The following is an 18,307-nucleotide window of genomic DNA, read 5'->3' as shown; positions in this document are numbered from 1 at the left end:
CAGTAACAGCAGAGTGTGAAGGTTGAATAACTGAGCAACAGCACAGCTGTACATAATATATTGCAATTCACACCGCATAATGGGAGACATATCAGAGTTCAAAAAAGGGCAAACTGCTAGTGTGCGTCTCACTGGTGCATCTGTGACCAGGACAGGAAGTCTTTGTGATGCACTGAGAGCCACGGTACCCTGGGTAATGTCAGCATGCCACCACATCCACCAGGAGTGACTGGATGCAAGAGGAAGCTCTCCGAAGGCATGTCTGGGCACTAACCCAGATTGTATCCAAAAAATATTACGCCACAGCCGCCAAACTCGGTGCAAAATCAAATTCGCACCTAGATTGTCTTATTTCCACTAATACTGCTCATCAGGAGCTTCACAGGGTCAGTATTCATGGTCAGTCTGCTGTAGCCAAACCTTTGGTCACTCGTGCCAATGCCAAGCATCAGTTTCAATGGTGCCAGCAGCTCAGATCTTGGGCTGTAGACAATGTGAAACATGATGAGTCCACCTTCACTGGCTTTCCCTCATCCTGGAGAGTTGCCGTGTGGAGACGCCCCAGATGCCCCCTACAGGTGGACCTACAGATACCTGCAGTGAGGCATGATCACTGAATCATTCATCAAAGGCAGAGACCTCCAGTGCCAAGCCTGGAGAAGTTTGTGTGAAACATGATGAGTCCACCTTCACTGGCTTTCCCACATCCTGGAGAGTTGCAGTGTGGAGACGCCCCAAAGAGGTTTACAACCTGTACTGTGGGGAACGCAGAGTGCAGCACAGTGGTGGATCAGTGATGGTTTGTGCCACAATATCATGGCTCTCCCTAGGTCTACTACCTGTTCTAGATGGACGCGTCACTACCAAGAACTACCGAATCATTCTGGAGGACCATATTCACCAAGTGGTTCAAACGCTGTACCTTGAAGGTGGTGCCATGTGTCAGGATGATAATGCACCAACACACACAGCAAGACTGGTGACAGAGTGATTTGATGACCATGAAAGTGAGGTTGAACATCTTCCATGGCTTGCACAATCACACAATCTGATCTACTTTGGGGTGTTTTGGAGAAGCGAGTCAGGAAAGGTTTTCCTCCAGCAGCATCACGTAGTGACCTGGTCACTGCTCTGCAAGAGCAATGGCTCAAATCTTGTATTTATCATTCCTAAAATGAACCAATGTTGTAAATGGCTGCAAAAGTAGACCCCCACAAAATGGTCAGTGTGAAAGACATTCACTTACCTACAGGATTCAGCTCATAACCTGGAAGACACTCCTTCCCAACAGCGAACAGTATTATTGTAGCATTCATCCTGCCCATTTTTGGACAGCGCGCCCATAAGCTTCACTTTAGGTATATATCGATGCCGCTACTACAAAGATTACAGAATACATAGGGTAATTCTTTTCTATAGGGTATGGTTTGACCAGCTAGTGACATCAGACTCATTTGGTGCAGTTTCAGGTGCAGTGACACTACAGAGCAGATAATGAGCACTGTACCCAACAGGTTAGACAAGGCAGACCCTGACAGCAGCTTCCTCCTAATCATTTAGAGCACAGAAGTGTGGGTGTGCAGAGATATTCGTTTCTTTGGAACGGTAGAAGGGAGATGGATGGGGAACTAGAGACTCCTAGTGGAAATAAGTGGAATTTCACATTTTTTCCAGTAAAATGTAGATCCTCTCAAAAATATCCCAGGGCTACTGAGAAGGTTGACATGCATAGTGACCCCCTGTAATTTATCTAGTGACTGCAGTGCCGGTCAACCAATCTTCTGTGGGGATGCTAGCTTACACTGTGTGCCCCTAGCACAGCTTGCCTAGGATGCCGCTTGGCCTTCGAGCGGAGTATGAATGTGGTGTGTGGATGGGTGAATGTGAGGCATGAAATGTGAGGTGTTTTGAGTACTTCTAGGAGTAAAAAAGCGCTATGTAAATGCATTCCATTTACCATTTAAATATACCCATTAAATTCTTTAATCCAGGTTCTCTGCATCACTTTGGTTGTTTTTTTTCTATCAGTCTCAGCCTCTCACGCACCATAGTCAAGATGGCATATAGCGGGCATTTAGTGCATGACTGTGTACCCTTATATCGACTGGGATCCCATCCAGGGTATACTCCAGCCCTGTGCCCTGTGATGGACTGGCATCCTGTCCAGGGCATATCTTAATAAGCCTGCTAATTATTTATTTGTCTAATGCCACATTTAAACCACACATGCAATATGAAGCTAAACAATTCAAAGATTTTATTTGCTTCACAGTGAGCACATCACAGCCCTCATTCAGCTGTGCGAACATAAGATGGCTATTACTTCCTCAGTTTAACTGAAATCACGCTTGTCAGATGTTTTCATCTAATAGAACTGAATCGTTTCTAATTTAAGAATAACACATTCGTCTTTGTGTTTATGTGAAAAACAAACTTGAAACTGCAGAATCACCAGCCGCTTTTAAAATCTTAAAGCTGAATGTCTAACCCTAACTCATAGCTGGCAACACTATGGGGACATCTGGTCAACCTACCCATGAGCAACAGAAAATGTAGACTTACACAACTGCAAAATATCTCCCTTTTGTTTTGTAGTCCAAAGGAATTGGTACATTTCCTGGAGATTCTCATAGTGCATTTTCTTTTGGGCATTCTAGCTAACCAGCTAACCCGGGGGGTGGGGGATGTGTGGGTGTGCTGCAAATTACTGTCATGGCAATCATAATGAGCCGTTATTAAAAGCTCAAGCTGATTTGCTAAAATGCAAGCCAGACTTCAGGCATTCAGCAAATCCGCTTGCCGCAGTATTTACCTTTACTGTAGCATCAAATTTAAAACAATAAGAAATAGACTGGAAGAGCTAGAAACTGGGGCATATTTACATATTTTTGGGAGTACTGCAGACATGGGGCAGACGTTGTGAAACTGCAGCTAGCCTGGGTAAACTGGGATGATTTGTCTCTGTGTTCAGCTTACATCACCAAAACAAAGAAACAAAAAGGAATTTTCTCTTAATCGCGTCAGCGTTGCCCTGCATCTCAGGTCTCGCATGCTCCCTGCTGCTAGTTGGAAGATCATTCCCCTTCATTTGCCCTGCCTGGCGTCAGACTAGGGAAGGCTGGACAGTGTCTATGGAACAGTGCATGATCACAGAACTGAAGCGGCACCCTCACAGCTGACAGTATGACATCATGAGTTGTGGGATGAAGTCGGAACAAACACACATACATACACAAACACATTCATTCATTCATGTACTAAATGCCTCCCTAAAACTGGCATGAAAGGATCCTGGTCACCCAAAGCACACACACACTCCTTATATGGCCAACAGAGATATGGACTCACAGACCAGAAAACAAAGAAAAAAGCAACTCTTCCGTGAGAAGGGGTAGCACCTCTACACCTACTGAACTAGAGGATGCAACATTCCTGTCAAGCCACAGCGCCTGTAAATTTGACTAAAAGAACCACACCAAATCACAAACGTCTTAGCTGAGGATCATATTTTTGTTTTAATCACTCAGACATAAGATATTCAGACAATCTCTACAAAGTGTGCATTTCCCATTATGTGCTACTAGAAAAAGGCTGAGACTGGAGATTTCAAATCACCAGGGGCTTCTGGGAATAGCTCTGCATGTGACCTTGGCATTCAATCATGCAGCCTTTGCTAATTGGCAGGCTTAGCCAAAAGCAGCAAAATAGCAGAGCATGTGACCTGCCTCAGGGAATTGTGGGTAGGCTGACCTTACCTTCCACTGTCTGGCCTGATATGGGAGTGAGGGGGCTTGGGGCTTAATTGAAAACTGGCATCAGAGTTCTACCCCAGTTTGCTGGACTAGCCCCTGGGCTTCTGAGATGAACAACACAACCAACCCTGAATAAACCTCACTTCTTTCCACCCCCACCCCATTCAGGCACCAGCACCAGAACAAGACACCATTGACGCATGGCCTAACCCCCATGACCTTTTGTCTGCCGCTTGGATGCTCCTGTTCAGTACCTTACTGTCATGGCCTAGCTGAGAAGATACAAGCATTGGAATAGGATCTTCAGAACACAGTGTATGGGAACGTTCTGTTAACTGGCAGCAAATTCCCAGTAAAGACAGGGAAAGTTAAGTATGTTCACTTAGGGGAAAAAATCCTTTATTCAAGCACGCAAAGCCCAATGAAATCAGCTCATTCTTGGATCAGGCCATGTTTACAGAGTAGCACAAGGCTCACGTCTGCTTGGAACACATGGGCCAGACAACATTCAGCACACTCTGGATTATCAAAAAGAACAAACTTGGCTAGCTGATTTATCTGGAGATGACCTGCACCCACCACCAGATCAAGACTAGAGGTGACATCTAAGAGCAAAGAATTCGGCAGCATGTGAACTACGCTTCCGAGTACCTGGACATGGTTAATTGTGCAGATTCTTTCTCCAAGAAACCTTACATTAACATTCCTTAGACTCAAAGTATCTATTTAACACTCAAGAGCAAAGCAGTCAGCATCGATCAAGCCTTTTACAATCAGGCAGGCCCTCAACAACACCTCAACTGCAGTAAAGTACAAGGAATCACAAGTATCTTTAATACAAAATCATTTATTTGACACTGTTTAGGTCTCAGTACCAACTTACCAAAAAAAACTACAAACTCCAAGAAGAGAAGAGAGCCTTTGCAAAGTTTATTTAAAAAACACAATCCCATAAAATTAAAGGGTAGAAGATTTACAGGGCAGATCAGTGGTTCCCACCCCATGATAAAACGTTAGAAACGTTCAAGGTAAGAGGAGGGTAGGTATATGTGGGATGGGGGGGGATGCTACAGGGTCTGACTGTTGCCCTCAACCACACCAGTATAAAGCAGAAGACTACAGATGTGGGGGGGAGCATTTGAGGTACAGTATCAATACTAGAAAATTGGAGGGGGGGGGGCAAGAGAGGCTGACATAAATCCTCCTACACTCCATGGGGAAGTCAAACCTTATACCCAGGCAGACCATAACAGTAAAGGTCAAAAGGTCCACCGTGATCCCCACAGTGAGTGACGGGGCGTGAAGACCAATCACCCACCCCTGAAGGCAGAGGACACGTGTTCACATCGTCCCCCAGCCCCACCCACCCACACACACACACACACACACACACAGCATGGAGGATACACACAGGAAACTGGCATTCCCAGCACCGGTACAGTATTACTGGAGGAAGGAAATAGGAAGAGGCACTGAGCGGGCTGGGGGGGCCAATCAGCGCCTCTCCCAAGCTAGCTTATGTGACCGAGAGGGTCTGCACCAAGCAGGAAATGACGCTCACAAACTCACATTTCAGGGAAGAACAGGACAAACACATCTCTGACAGCTCAACTGTCATAGCCGTGCTCTCTACTGCCCCCTGTATCCCTTCACTGGGACAACAGGAGAACAGCCAGTGTCAGTACTAAATGGGATGGGGACACAGTTTCCTGCATGACCTCCATGCTTATCCAAATGCCATGGGGGGGGGGGGGTTAAGTGTGGAGGATCAGTGGACAGCACAAGCCCACACACAGGGCACTAGACGTCAGGCACTGGAGGGATGGGGGGTGTATGGCGGGTCATTTTAAGAAGGTCCTTGGGGTTTAGGACAGGTGCAAGGGTTCTTGCATGAAAAAGCGTGAGGTTTAGTTCTCAATTGGGCGGGACGCAGAACCCACTGGTGGTCCCACTGGGCCTGGGGGCATCCCATCGGGCTGGGAGGGAGGCGGGCCTGGGTCTGGAATAAAAAGAAAAAAGTCAGTCAACTGAATCGTGACCCTCAAGTAGGGAACCAAGTTGTAGACCAAGCAAGACAGGAAAGGACGCAAAGGAGCAGTCAAGTGACAGCTCAGGGGGGTGGGGGGGGGGGGAGTGTGACTATTCAGGATTATCTGTGAGGAGGCTGCTGACTGGTCTTATAGTGCAAGTAATCAGGTGCAAGCTTAAAACGACACCACCACCCTGTTTGTGGCAGATTCATATGAACACCACAAATAAACGTAGAGTGGTGAACGAGGTATTTTAATAAAGAAATAATAATAATAATAATAATAATAATAATAAAGAAACAGCAATGACCGCGGTGATCAGCGCATACTAATACTGCATCACCTTAGGGGCGATGACCAGTGGGCGTGGAAAGCTCACCTCACTCAGCTACGCTTAAGCATTTTACCAGCACAATGAATCAATACCGTGGTACATGTTGGGAAGCCACGAAATGGTTCAACTGGCACAAAGAGAGACTCACACATGCCATTGGGGGCTGCAGGGTGCCTTGGCCCCATCATAGGGGGCATTCCGGGCTGGGGAGGGGCACCAGGAGGAGGCCCGGGCATCATGCGGCCTGGCATGCCTTGACCTGGCACCCCCATAGGACCTACTGGTGACAGAAAAAGAGGAGAGATGCAGCTGTAAATGGGGGGGGGGCAAGCAGGCGATAAAAATGGATATAGTATATTGTATGCCTTGGCGATGTGCAATATTAATACCAACATCTTTAACTCCCACGCCATGTCCGTAAAGTAAGGCAAAGCCTTATTTTAATATAACTAGCTGACTAGCGATGTAAGAATACTATGTGGATAACATGCGATGTTGGTATCACAGTCCACTACGTCCAATGACTTCAGGCTTGGTTGCTCATGAGGCTGGGGGGAGCATATGGATAGAAGAGGCTTACCTGTCTGCATGGGGTGGTGGGGGCCCATGGGATGATGCATGGAGTGGTATCCTGGGGCCGGATGCCCATGCATGCCGGGTGGGGGCCCAGGGGGCATAGGAGGGCCAGGGGGGCCACCATGGTTGTGGGCAATGCCCTGTTGCTCATGCTGCTGACGAGCCTTCATCTCTGCGTACCTGAGCTGTTCCATGTGAAAGGCTTGGCGCTCAGTCAGTAGCTGCTGTCTCTGTAGCTCCAGCTGTGGGGTAAGGAGGGTTAGACTGGGCGGAACTAGATGACTGACAGTTATAGGGTCAAATCCCAGCAGGCCGAGCATCTCGCTTGAACGGACCTGCTCAGTAAACAGGCAGGCATTGAAATGGCGATAAGGGAAGCTCAAGCGTTTGGGTCTCCCATCCAGGGGACAGTGAGGGAGAGCAGCCACTCATGTGGTGAGTGCCCAGTGCCACTCAGTATCACAAAGCACCGAGGTCACTGCTGAACAGTGGCACACCCCAGAGGAACTCCAGCAATGACATGGCTCATTCACATGTCATGCAAGCGGCCTAGGATCACATGCCCTGGAAGACCAGGGCACAGGGCCCAGTTGGGGTACACAGTGGACACAAACGTACCCATAGCGCTGATGGGGGAGCGGGGCTGGGGGGTGCTGCAGAAGCTGCACGGCTGGCCTGACATGTACCAGAGGCCTGCTGGTATTCGCATACGCACCGCTTCCTTCTCTCTGTCCATGATGGTCTCCAGCTCTTCAAAGTGCCTCAGCTTGATCTCCAGTTTCTTCATTTGCGTCTCCACCAGCAGCGCGACCAGAGACTTGATCTTTCGCTCCTCCACCGCAGCCAAATGCTTCAGTGTAGAAGGGCGGGGGGTGGCAGAGCAGGAGAATCCCCGTGAGGCTCATTACTCCCTCATTTATAGGTAATGACACTCAGTAACGATCAACGGTGAGACTAGCAGTGCATCCCCTTCAAACACAGGCTGCGTCCTCCACAACACGACAGGCCCGGGTCAGCGTATGCCGAGCAGCAGGACGCGAGGGGGTTGAAGATGACAGCCAAGCTAACAGGTGCGCCTACCTTGGCCTTGGTGGCCGCGGAAGCCAGAGCGGCAGCCGCAGCCGTGGAAATGTTCCCCTCTCCGACATCATGCACTAACTTCTTCTGGCTTTCCTCCTCCTCCACCTCTTTGGGGCCTTCTGACGTATCCATGGCGTCTTCCTTATCTTTATCTAAAGTGCCAACTATTACAGTGAAAGTCCAAGTTATTCTCAGCAGCACAGCAGCCCACATCAGTAAAGTTAAATCAGAAGATTATCAGTTCAAGGCCCTTGTAGGGGCTCTCACCCGAAGCCTTGCCTTCCTCTGTTCTCTCACTCTCTCCCTCCTCTCCCCCTTCACTTTCTTCCTCTCGCTCAGCTGGTGGCTCCGGTGCCTCACTCTTCATCCTTTCTCCCTCTGCAGATTCTGCCGGTTTCTCTGCCTCGGCCTGGTGCAAAGCGGATGTCAGCTAAGGTGGACTGGGATGTGGGGGGTGGGGTTTGTGCAAACTGAACCAGGACTCGCACCTTGTCAGCTGGCTGAGATTCAGAGTCTGTTTCCGTCTTCTCAGGGTCAGAAGACTCTTAAAAAAGTGGAGAGACGATAAAATTAATATCTTTAATAGAGCATTTCCAAGGATCAGCATCAGGGACAGCGGATCATCTACAAGACCTCCAGTGAATCCTTACAAGACTGTGGCACCAGACCGGGAACTTAGCGTGATCCCTGGGGTCCTGTGGCCTAGATCTGGCACAGCTTTGAGAGAGAAGCCCTGACAGCTGTGTTTCAATGAAATGCCAGAAGACACATTTCACAAAAAATTTAAAGCCAACAGCTCCTTCAGCATACAAGCAGAGATCCAAAAACCGCCATCAGAACCAGCTCCACGGTCCATCTATAAAAGCAGCAGCCACACACCCGGCTGACAGGCACCCAAACACATCAACATCACAGTTCGTTCCACATGGGACGATCAAGGAGGACATTCCTTTCTGGAGGCAAACTACTAACAGTGTTTAACCAACACAAAGCCTTGGGCCGAGCCAGCATAAGCCATGAGGGCTGAGCAGTCAAATCTAAATGTGCCGAATGCCTGGGTGACAGACAGCAGTGGGGTTACCGGTCTTCTCGGGCTCGTCGGGCGCCGTGCCAGCGATGCCGCTGCTCTCCAGGCCGAAGGCGGGGTCCAGCTTGCCCGTGCTGCGGGCGGCATCCCGCACCTTCTTCACGTGCGCTTCCACCAGCTCAGTCGGCACTTCTTCCCGGACACGGGAGAACTCCTCTGGGGGGGGGACACACGGCAGAGGGGTGAGAACATACACACACACAGAGGGAGCCCAGACAGACGTGTGACACGTCCGAGTTCTACTTCTCCCGTCGTCCCTCACCCAAGGCGGCCCTGGCCGCGGCAGCCGCCACGCGCGGGTCCACCACGGACGCCAGGAAGGCCACGGTGCTCATGACGGGATTCCCCGACTGGCTGAAGGGCACAGGCTGGTAGGCCAGCGGCCCGAGGGAGGCGTCCGAGTTCTCCAGGTACGGGTCCTCGATGGGCAGCCGCAGGAAATGCAGGATGCACTCGTCCTGCGTGCGGCTCCCCACGTGCTCCGACACCTTGTTCCAGTCGTCCTTGTACATCTCCAGGCCCTGTGGGACAGGGAGTTTCACACCAGTAGAGGGCATCTCTAACGTGCCATTTCTTTACATTTATCTAACATTCAACATAAAAATAGACACACAATTTTGAAGAAAACAATTTTGTACAGAATTACACCCAAGGACGAAAGTACCATGGGAACCGCACCCAGTGGAAGCTGCCTAACAACAGCGATTATAGGATGAACCACCCCACGGCTAAGAAAGCACAAGTGACATCAGACCGGGGGGGATGGGGGGGGGGTACTCTAATGAGTGCAGCCCAATGATTGGTCTCACCTCCAGCAGCAAGAGGGTTTCCTGTTCAGTCCACTCCCTGCCCGCACTGGCTCCTTTACTCTGAGGAGCAAACAGATGATGTCGGAATTGAGGGAGAATAAAAAATGTTTAAGATTCACCAGCAACCACAGGACCTCAGACAAAGGAAAAGCCTGATCCCAAATAAATGTGTAACTACACTAGAACACTAACTGCACTCTTGGCCTAGTAAAACAGTCAGGCCTACAGAAGCCTAATAGGGATGGGAATCATCAATAATTGATGTTGGTACCACCATAAATTCTTCTTATCGATCTGGTTCTATATCGATTCCCTTATCAATTCCTAATCACTGTAAAATAATCAAATATTAAATTTATCACTGATTATAATTTTCTGGAAAGGTAATTAGACCTGGTTAACTACATATTCAAGCCTAATCGGAACCAGTTCTCAATACCCACCCCTACAGCCTAATATAGACCACGGGCAGACCTAGGGCAGCCTAATATAGGTGTGACAGACGCACTACGGGCAGACCGACCTTGGGATTCTTCTTTGCATAGACATCTGTACGAAGGCCAAAGTTCTGCAGGTCAATGGGCTTGTCCTTGCTCTTCTCGGGAAAGCTGAGCATCTGCTGAGCAGCTGGCACCTGGAAGGAGGGGGCAGGGCAGCGTCACACACTGGCAGCTGTAAAGCATCAAATGGGGCCAGAAGGCTGCTAGAATGGGGGCTCGGTGGCACCTGAGGGGGGCGGTGATGCAATGGCATCAGGCCTGAAGGAGTATCTGCCAGCACGTTGAAGTGCGGGGTGGGTGGGGGGCCCATCGGCAAAGGGCGGCTGTCTGCATCAACCTGGTAGTTAATCAGCCCCCACTGCTCAAGAAAGGCGTGTACCCTGTGGGAAGGGGGGGGGACCACAGGATAACCATCAGGAGGACCATAGCTAAGCCTAAGCCTGCTTACAAACTCACACCTGCACCATACTATCCCTAAACGCAGGGCAGAGCACCCGAAACACGGGGCGATCAGCGCACACCCCCCACCGACCTCATGATGGCACAGACGTCCCCCGTGAGGTTCCGGCGGCAGGAGGTAGAGGTGAGGTACTCCTGGGGGTTGAGGCGGTATGTGTCTATCATGAAGTTCCTATAGGCCAGATATCTGAGGGGATCAAACAAACGGAGCACTAAGTTCAATACCAACGTCTAAATGTCAGGACGCTTTTAACCGCGCCTCTAACCAACCATGCATGAGAGTGGCAGCTGGGAGCCAGGCACTCACATCTCTGGAGATTTGGATTTGTTCTTGCCGTTAAAGAACTCTGGGAGGGCCCTCCTCTCAATTTCATGGATACTACAGGGAAGACAAGAGGAGGTGTAAACAATTAACACTGTTCGGCGGCCAAGACTCGTACCCTCATGTTCGTGGCCTTTAAGGCCACAGATTTAAAAAAGGTAACTAACAAGCAAACACAAAGCTTACCAGTTGTAGTCGAACCAGGCAGCATAGCTGGGGATGATAATATGGTGAGTTTGCTCTGTCACATTGTCTTCCCCAGGGTCCAGCAAGCGATTCACCTCTGTCTTGCCCTGCTCATCCTCATCCTGCAGGGGGCAGCAAAGACACAAAGCGCTCAATGTCAGATTACATGCACTGACTACACAGTTCGTGGGATGGTACTCGATCTTTGCAGCGATTCCTTTGGAAATAAAGAACTCTGCTGTAATGACACTGAACCAAGCAGAACAGCACTATGGCTACGGTGATCCCACCTTGCCCCCGGAAACCATGGAATCATCTTCCTGGTCGTCTGCAAACGAGAGGGAAAGTGGAGCTGAGTCACCGAGGCCTAGACTGAGAGCTGGTCATGTATGTGTGTCAGAATAATGCTCACCCAGGTCTGTCACTGTGCCACCCTTCACTGGAGTGTTCTCACTGTCCCTCTTGGGGTTCACTGCAGGCATCCAGCCACAGGAATTGAGGAAATCAAAACAAAAATGTTGGAATAAAAATAAAATACATAAATGATCAGAATACAAAAAAAAGTTTTACAAAATGCAGACAAGCTTGTGCAAATAGCCCTCGTGTTTTTCATTCTAGGAAACAAAACCCATGTTATCCACCAATAAACATGAAGTGCCCACTGGCTAGCAGTAGGGTGTCATGTCCGTTTTAAAGGCTCACCGTTTTTGGGGAGGGTGACCTCCTCCATATTGGGGACTGGAGTGGGCTCCTCCAGGTCCTTTGTGAGGTCTTCCTCTTGCTCTTCCTCTTCACGATGGCCACGTCTCTTCCAGTACGGCCCCGAGTTTCTGAGAGTGCGCAGTGACGATCCACAGGGAAACCAAGCCATTAAGGACAGCACAAGCCAGATATTACTCACCAAGAAGAGCTTCACTAAAACAGCCAGGAACCGCATGGAAATCAGTTGTTGGGCAGTAAAGGTTTGCGACAGCAGGTTTGTAAATGCAGGTGTGTTTTCCAGCGTCACTTACAATGCAAAGAAAAACTCACGTGGGAGGTAGGTTAATGTCACACTTGCAGGCACAGCTCTTACCCCTTTTTGCCCCCCTTCTTGCGGGACTCAGCAGGAGGGGACGGGGAACGCCTTCTCTTCTTGGCAGTGGCGGCTTTGCGCTCCTTGCGATCAGGTGTACGGGAAGACTGATCAGACATGGGCGTGGAGGATGAGAGACAGAGCCAGAGAATGAGAGATGGGTGGTGTCACACGGGGCAGGGGCAGAGGACACAGGGGACTGGGGTGAGGGTGAGGAAGAGCTCGAGGAAGAAGAGTGTGGCGGGATGGGTGATAGACTGAGGACAGAAATCACACCACAGTGAAGCGTGAAGCTACGGTCATAAGCAGCTGCACATTACACACAAACCACAGGCGGATTCACAAAAGCTCGCCACTGCCCCACCCCCCCCCCACCCAAAAAAAAAAAAAAAAAAAACCCACTCCAATAGCACTGGGCAGCACGGAAACAGAGTTGCAACAGCCCCAGTATTCCACTGGCACACCCCCAGGGGGAGCCCTACCTCTTCCTCCCGTGGAAAGACGCGCTGACGGTAACTCACAGGCTTCCGGGTCTCATCCACCTCGTAGTCCTCTTCATTCATCCACTCATTAAAAGCGTCCGTGTCCAGAACCCACTTGGCATGGATCTGGGTGCCGGTAGGGTAGGGTGGGCCGGGTCAGAAAAGAGATGAGGATTAAGACACAACACTCCTCCTCAATGGGTCTCTAACCCAGGGGTCTCTAACTCCAGTCCTGGAGAGCTACTATCCAGTAGGTTTTCTACCCTACCCAGCTTCTGATTAGCCACACCTGCTCCTGGTATTTACCTGAGCACAGGTGTGGCTCATCAGAAGCCAGGTAGGATAGAAAACCTACTGGATAGAAAACCTACTGGATAGTAGCTCTCCAGGACTGGAGTTGGAGACCCCTGCTCTAACCACTTGCCAAGGCAGTCTGGGACACATTTGACCTCATATCGTTTGCAGTACAAATACAAATGCATACTGGGTGCCAAGAGTAACACAACCAAGTGTAGACAGGGTTCCTGGGTCTGAATTAGCCATTCTTCTGATTTGGGGCTGACCACTCACCTTCCAGGGCTTGTCTGGGCTGGGTGGATCTTCTACATCACCTTCCACATCACTGGCTGACACCCATGTGTCATAGCTGGAGGGCAGAGAGACAGAGTGTCATGAGAGCAAGTAGGACACGGGCAGGTTCAGGAGGTCAGAAACAGGAGAGAAATGCCAGGAAGAAAAACCCACCAGCAATGACAGAGAGATTCTGTAGCAAGAGCACGGCCAGCTTACCTGTCAGGGTACATGCCCCAGTGCACCAGCACTTGCTTGTCCTTTCTCATAACGGGACGCAGCCACTCCTCTGGGGGGAGGGCAGATTCCATTATTTACACACAACGCCTGCTTAGCCAGGCACTTTATAGAGTAAATCACTAAACCATCTGCCATACTGAATATGAACAAGATGGGTGATCAGTGCAGGACTCTGACCGATTATTACGTGGATTTAAAGAAAAATGCACTAAGCAATGCTGACCAATGTAGGTGTGACCATCAGGCCCCACGGACTTCCACGGGTACTGGGGGGGGGGGGCATACTGACCTTCCTCCTGCTGAGGAGGGGATGGGTAGATGTGGTGGGTAGCCTTGGACTTATCTTCAGTGATGGAGCCCTGAGAAAGGGAGAGCGGGTTAGTGTGCCATACGGCCAACAAGCCCACGTCTCCATAATTAAAAATCGGCAGATGAACCAATCACTCCCCCCCCCCCCCAGTCTCTCCACTACATTTGATGAGGACAGGTATCGCCCACCTGGTGTCTTTTAACAATGTCCTTTAGCTTGGCAGCTAGCTTCTGCTCCATGTCCGGTACCAGGAACACAATGGGCCGTGTCAAGCAGTTATTCTGGAGGAGAACATGGAAGTCTGTTTCTTAGACACAGGCAATAAAATTAACACTAAATGGGAAAACACATTACAGTGTTTTCCAAATACTTCTGCAATTAATGCCTTACAAAAGAGCAATGCTGTAAAAGCAAGACCGACAAGGTGACACCTGCACAAGCGTCTTCTCCACGTTCATGAACATCTCTACGTTTCGGTCCATCCTGGACGGGTTCTGCAGGTCGAAGCGTCGCCTGGGTGGGGGAGCAGATGGAAAGAGTGCATTTCTGAAGGGCCGCATTCTTGGATTTTGGCTGTCGGGGCACAAGGTGACACCCACCATCATTCAAGAAATACCCACCATCCCAGTTCGCTCTTGAATTTGTAAACAGAACCCAGAATGTGGCACAGGGCGCCCCCTGGCTTGAAATCCAGGAAGCTCTTTGCCTGATAATAAGAAAGACATGAGAACTGCATAAGAGGGTGAATGCACAGAGGGCCACTCTGTCTGTGAAAATGGACCACAAGCACTCACAGGCAGCTTGGTGAGGGCGGGATTGTTGACCCTCCGGCCAAAGGCATCTTCTTGGAACTGTAGCAGCTGCACAACCAGGCCAGCCAGGGACTTGCTGGATGGAGAGTCTGTCTGGACATGCTGTGAAGCAGGGAATGGCAGTGAACGCAGGAACATTTCACTTAAAAGAACTTCAACACAAATGAGTGAACATGTGAAAGGTGAAGACAATGAACATGTCCGGATTAAGGTAAACAAAAACGTGACTAAATTCACATAAACATAGAGGCCAAGCGGGAAAGTCTCATTTTTAAGCTCTATTTTTAAGTAAAACGCACAGTAAGCCTCGTCAGTGGACACATGTATTAATGCGTGTTTGGAGCAGAAAAGTGTTTCCTTGAATTTGGTTATCGAGGTGGACCAAGTCGCTCAGAAGACATATCGATTGCAACTACGGAGATTGGCTTGATCACCAGACCTAACCAGTTCACCCAGTAAATAAACATAGTCTTAAACTGATTACCAGTTAAAAATCCCCCTGGTACCAGAACTACAATGATGCGACAAGCCGAACTCGACCGACATCGTACTTAAAGAAGGCGTGTTTTCCAGAGTACTTTTGATTATGCAAACATACTGGACGACCCGCCATCCATCCATGCATTTCTGTATCTCCCCTGGCTGATAAACTAGATTCCCGACTCCCTCCTCACAAGCGCCTCTCTGCTTAAAGCTAAATGCTAACAGCTCAAATGCGAATTAGCGCTTCTGGACTGCAGAGTGGAGTAGCCTTCAGAAATTTCTCAGAACAACATAACCTCCAAATTTCACCATTGACCATACACTGATTTGGCAGAAGGGCCAGAGCGGTACCGGAAAGCCGCCCGAGCCGGACCGAGCGCGCTAACCTTCTTATAGTGTTTCCCTATCCACAGGCGAACCGACTCCAACTGAGACACCGTCTCTCCGCTTTCCCAGAACTTCGCGGAGGGACCGCCATCTTTCTTTCTGCCGACCGAGAGATTGCTATTAGTGCTGCCACCCCCCTGGCCGACCGCTGGTCCTCCTGAACCCGCTGTTCCTGTTGAAGTCGCCGCCGTCGCCATTGTTAGCTCGTTGTCCGTTATTATTCTTCCCTCAAGCACAGCGTTCACCCCGAGGCCAAGTGCGGCACTGCGCAGGCGCGACTTCCAAAATAACGAAAGGCGAGTTCTCGCGATGATACGTGGCGACCATGCGAGGTCTGAATGAAGTGCATTGTAAATATTGCTCCAAGACGGCGTTGATTATCCTTCGGAATCTGTAACACTGAAATAATTACTTGTTTTTAGAACATATCTTAGAACTATTTTTTACTAACACATACTCACCTAACAGATTAATTGTAGTGTATAACAGTGTATTATTGTATAAAATAATTCCATATACTGTAAGAAAAACTGAAAATGGAAAAGTAATTTTCCATGAAAAATCTACACAGCTTCAAACGTGTTGTTATACAAGTTCTTCATAAACTATGGGGTTGCATTTGTGGCAAAAATTTGTCGATATGTGTATGAGGTTTCCATTTGTACCAAAAATATATCAGTGACACATTGTCTATGTCGACTGAACTAGTAACAAAACATTCCTCTGTGACAAAACTATTTTGACAATAAGATTGTCTATGTCGATCGCTCACCTGAGAAACCATTTGCCTGTCATTTCAATTTTAAACTGTTCTTCTGTCTTCTTAGCGCCCCCTGTCGTTTGACTGTCGTATTGCATGTTGATGTGTCCTCATGTCGTCCCGAAGTGTCATCTGACCGTGTTGTTATGGAACAAATGTTTCTTGAAAATTCTTTGAGTGGTGATACTGGGTACTGTGCACCATCACACCAAGTATTTATTGTCCGAATCAACACGCATTTTCACTTCCTTTTCATCTTTTTCATTATTGTCAAAAATATTGTTATCACACTTTAAAAGTGAGTGAAACTCCTCCAAGGTTTGACAACATTCCAAGAATCTAATAAATCCATCCATCCATTTTCCAAACCGCTTATCGGGGGGTCCGGCAGGGAACAACCCAGGATGGGGGGGCAGCCCATCGCAGGGCACATTCACACACCATTCACGGGCAATTTATCAAGTCCGATTAGCCTCAGCATGTCTTCGGACCGGGAGTACCCCACGACGACATGGGGAGAACATACGTAACCCACTTCATACATAACCCGGGTCCCAGAGGTGTGAGGCAACAGTGCAAACCACTACACCACCCAGGCGTAAAGACTGAAAACACTCAAATGCATTGCAAGTTAATGGCTACTCTCCTTCGGCCACTAGGTGCCGCTACTGTGCGCCAAGGTTCGAATAATTAACCCTTTTCCGAGATGTAGAATACAAACTTCATTGCATAAGAAAGCTTCGTGTCGGCATCACTAGCGGCCTTGTCTTGTCAGGTTTGTAGTGGTGCCATATTCTTTCCATTTTGTTATAATGGATTTATTGGTGCTCCGTGGGATTTGCAAAGTTTGGAATTTTTTTTTAACCTAATTGTGAACTATACGTCTCCACAACTTTGTTTCTGATTTTCACATTCTGCTTTCTTAATGGTGTTGCAGAGTCAGGGGCCTTTCAGAACAGCTCTGTTCTAATCTAATCTCTTTATACAGATGTCATGTGACAGATCATGTGACACTTTGCACATAGATGACCCTTAAAATATCAGGTGATTTCTAAAGTTAATTGGGTGGACATATATAGGGGTTTATAGCAAAGGGGATGGATATATATATATATATATATATATATATATATATATATATATATTTATTTATTTTTTTTCACATACACACACAGTCGTTTAAACCGTGTATTCATTTCTATGGGAAAAATGCTAATGCTAAACCCCTACCCAGCCCTAACCATAACCATAAGTAACCAAACAAAATACCAAGACACTGGTTTCCATAAGGTAAAAAACCGGGTATTCATCACATTGTGGGGACATTTGGTCCCAACAAGGTAAGGAATACCTGGACCACACACACACACACACATTTCACTTGATCCCACTTCAACAGTCTTGACTATATGGTCAGTTACATAAAATCCAACTAATAATCCATTTCCATTCCAGGTTATGTAACAAAATAGGAAAAACGGGAAAGGGGAGGAATACTTTCACAGGGCACTGTATAGCTAAACAGCCTGTAATGGTGGAGGTGCGAAGAAGGTTTGTCAGCGCAACAGGACAAACCCAAACGCTACTATGTCACGTTGTCACATGTGGGTTAAATGCAGAGGACACAGTTCATTGTTGTGTGCTGTGGTGTGTCAACAATGACCACTGATCACCTAATTCTATATAAATTAAATGATAATCATCTTTCTGATCTTTTCATATGTGGCAATGGAGAAGACCCCTGCCTCAGCAGATACCCAAGAAGTGAAATCATCAGAAGAAGCTGAGCAAAGTCACCTAACAAGCTCCCTCTCTACAGTCACATTGTAGGAATTTGACTTTTTTTACCCAACAATAGGGTTTTTTTTACATATTGGCCTCTCTTGTTCATGGTTCTGGTTGCTACAATGTTGCTTATGTTTGAAAAGTTTATATTTCACTCTGAAATATATTTCCAGCTGATCTGATTTCTGATCTTAGGTCAACATAAGAATGACCTGCTGATTACTGATGTTTATTTATGATGTAATGCCTGTAACATGGTGCTTGATTA

The 18,307-nt window shown here is 48.3% G+C and overlaps 1 protein-coding gene across 4 annotated transcripts; it reads right to left on the bottom strand.

The window, feature by feature from the left end:
• Positions 1 to 4,579: 4,579 nt before the first annotated feature.
• On the bottom strand, positions 4,580 to 15,817 carry LOC125727468 (SWI/SNF complex subunit SMARCC1-like). 4 transcript variants are annotated; one of them, XM_049004192.1, is made up of 28 exons: positions 15,494 to 15,817; positions 14,607 to 14,726; positions 14,433 to 14,518; positions 14,244 to 14,325; positions 14,001 to 14,093; positions 13,792 to 13,861; positions 13,482 to 13,551; positions 13,263 to 13,338; positions 12,693 to 12,818; positions 12,211 to 12,293; positions 11,838 to 11,965; positions 11,548 to 11,607; positions 11,426 to 11,463; positions 11,136 to 11,257; positions 10,935 to 11,006; positions 10,701 to 10,814; positions 10,395 to 10,548; positions 10,192 to 10,302; positions 9,669 to 9,728; positions 9,122 to 9,380; positions 8,854 to 9,015; positions 8,261 to 8,316; positions 8,040 to 8,181; positions 7,773 to 7,936; positions 7,408 to 7,542; positions 6,697 to 6,934; positions 6,265 to 6,396; positions 4,580 to 5,751 (listed from the first exon to the last, which is right to left on the bottom strand). In XM_049004192.1, the coding sequence occupies exons 1-28, from the start codon at positions 15,689 to 15,691 to the stop codon at positions 5,660 to 5,662; spliced, it is 3,243 nt and encodes a 1,080-aa protein (XP_048860149.1). In that variant the 5' UTR covers positions 15,692 to 15,817; the 3' UTR covers positions 4,580 to 5,659. The 4 variants fall into 4 exon arrangements, with proteins under 4 accessions (XP_048860149.1, XP_048860152.1, XP_048860148.1 ...); XM_049004195.1 differs by having other exon boundaries at positions 12,732 to 12,818; positions 15,494 to 15,816; XM_049004191.1 differs by having other exon boundaries at positions 12,211 to 12,317; positions 15,494 to 15,815.
• Between the last annotated feature and the right edge of the window lie 2,490 nt (positions 15,818 to 18,307).

Source organism: Brienomyrus brachyistius, unplaced genomic scaffold, assembly GCF_023856365.1.
Source record: "Brienomyrus brachyistius isolate T26 unplaced genomic scaffold, BBRACH_0.4 scaffold98, whole genome shotgun sequence".
Lineage (NCBI taxonomy): Eukaryota > Metazoa > Chordata > Actinopteri > Osteoglossiformes > Mormyridae > Brienomyrus > Brienomyrus brachyistius.
Note: the sequence above shows the minus strand (reverse complement) of the source record. Positions and strands in the feature narration are given on the sequence as shown.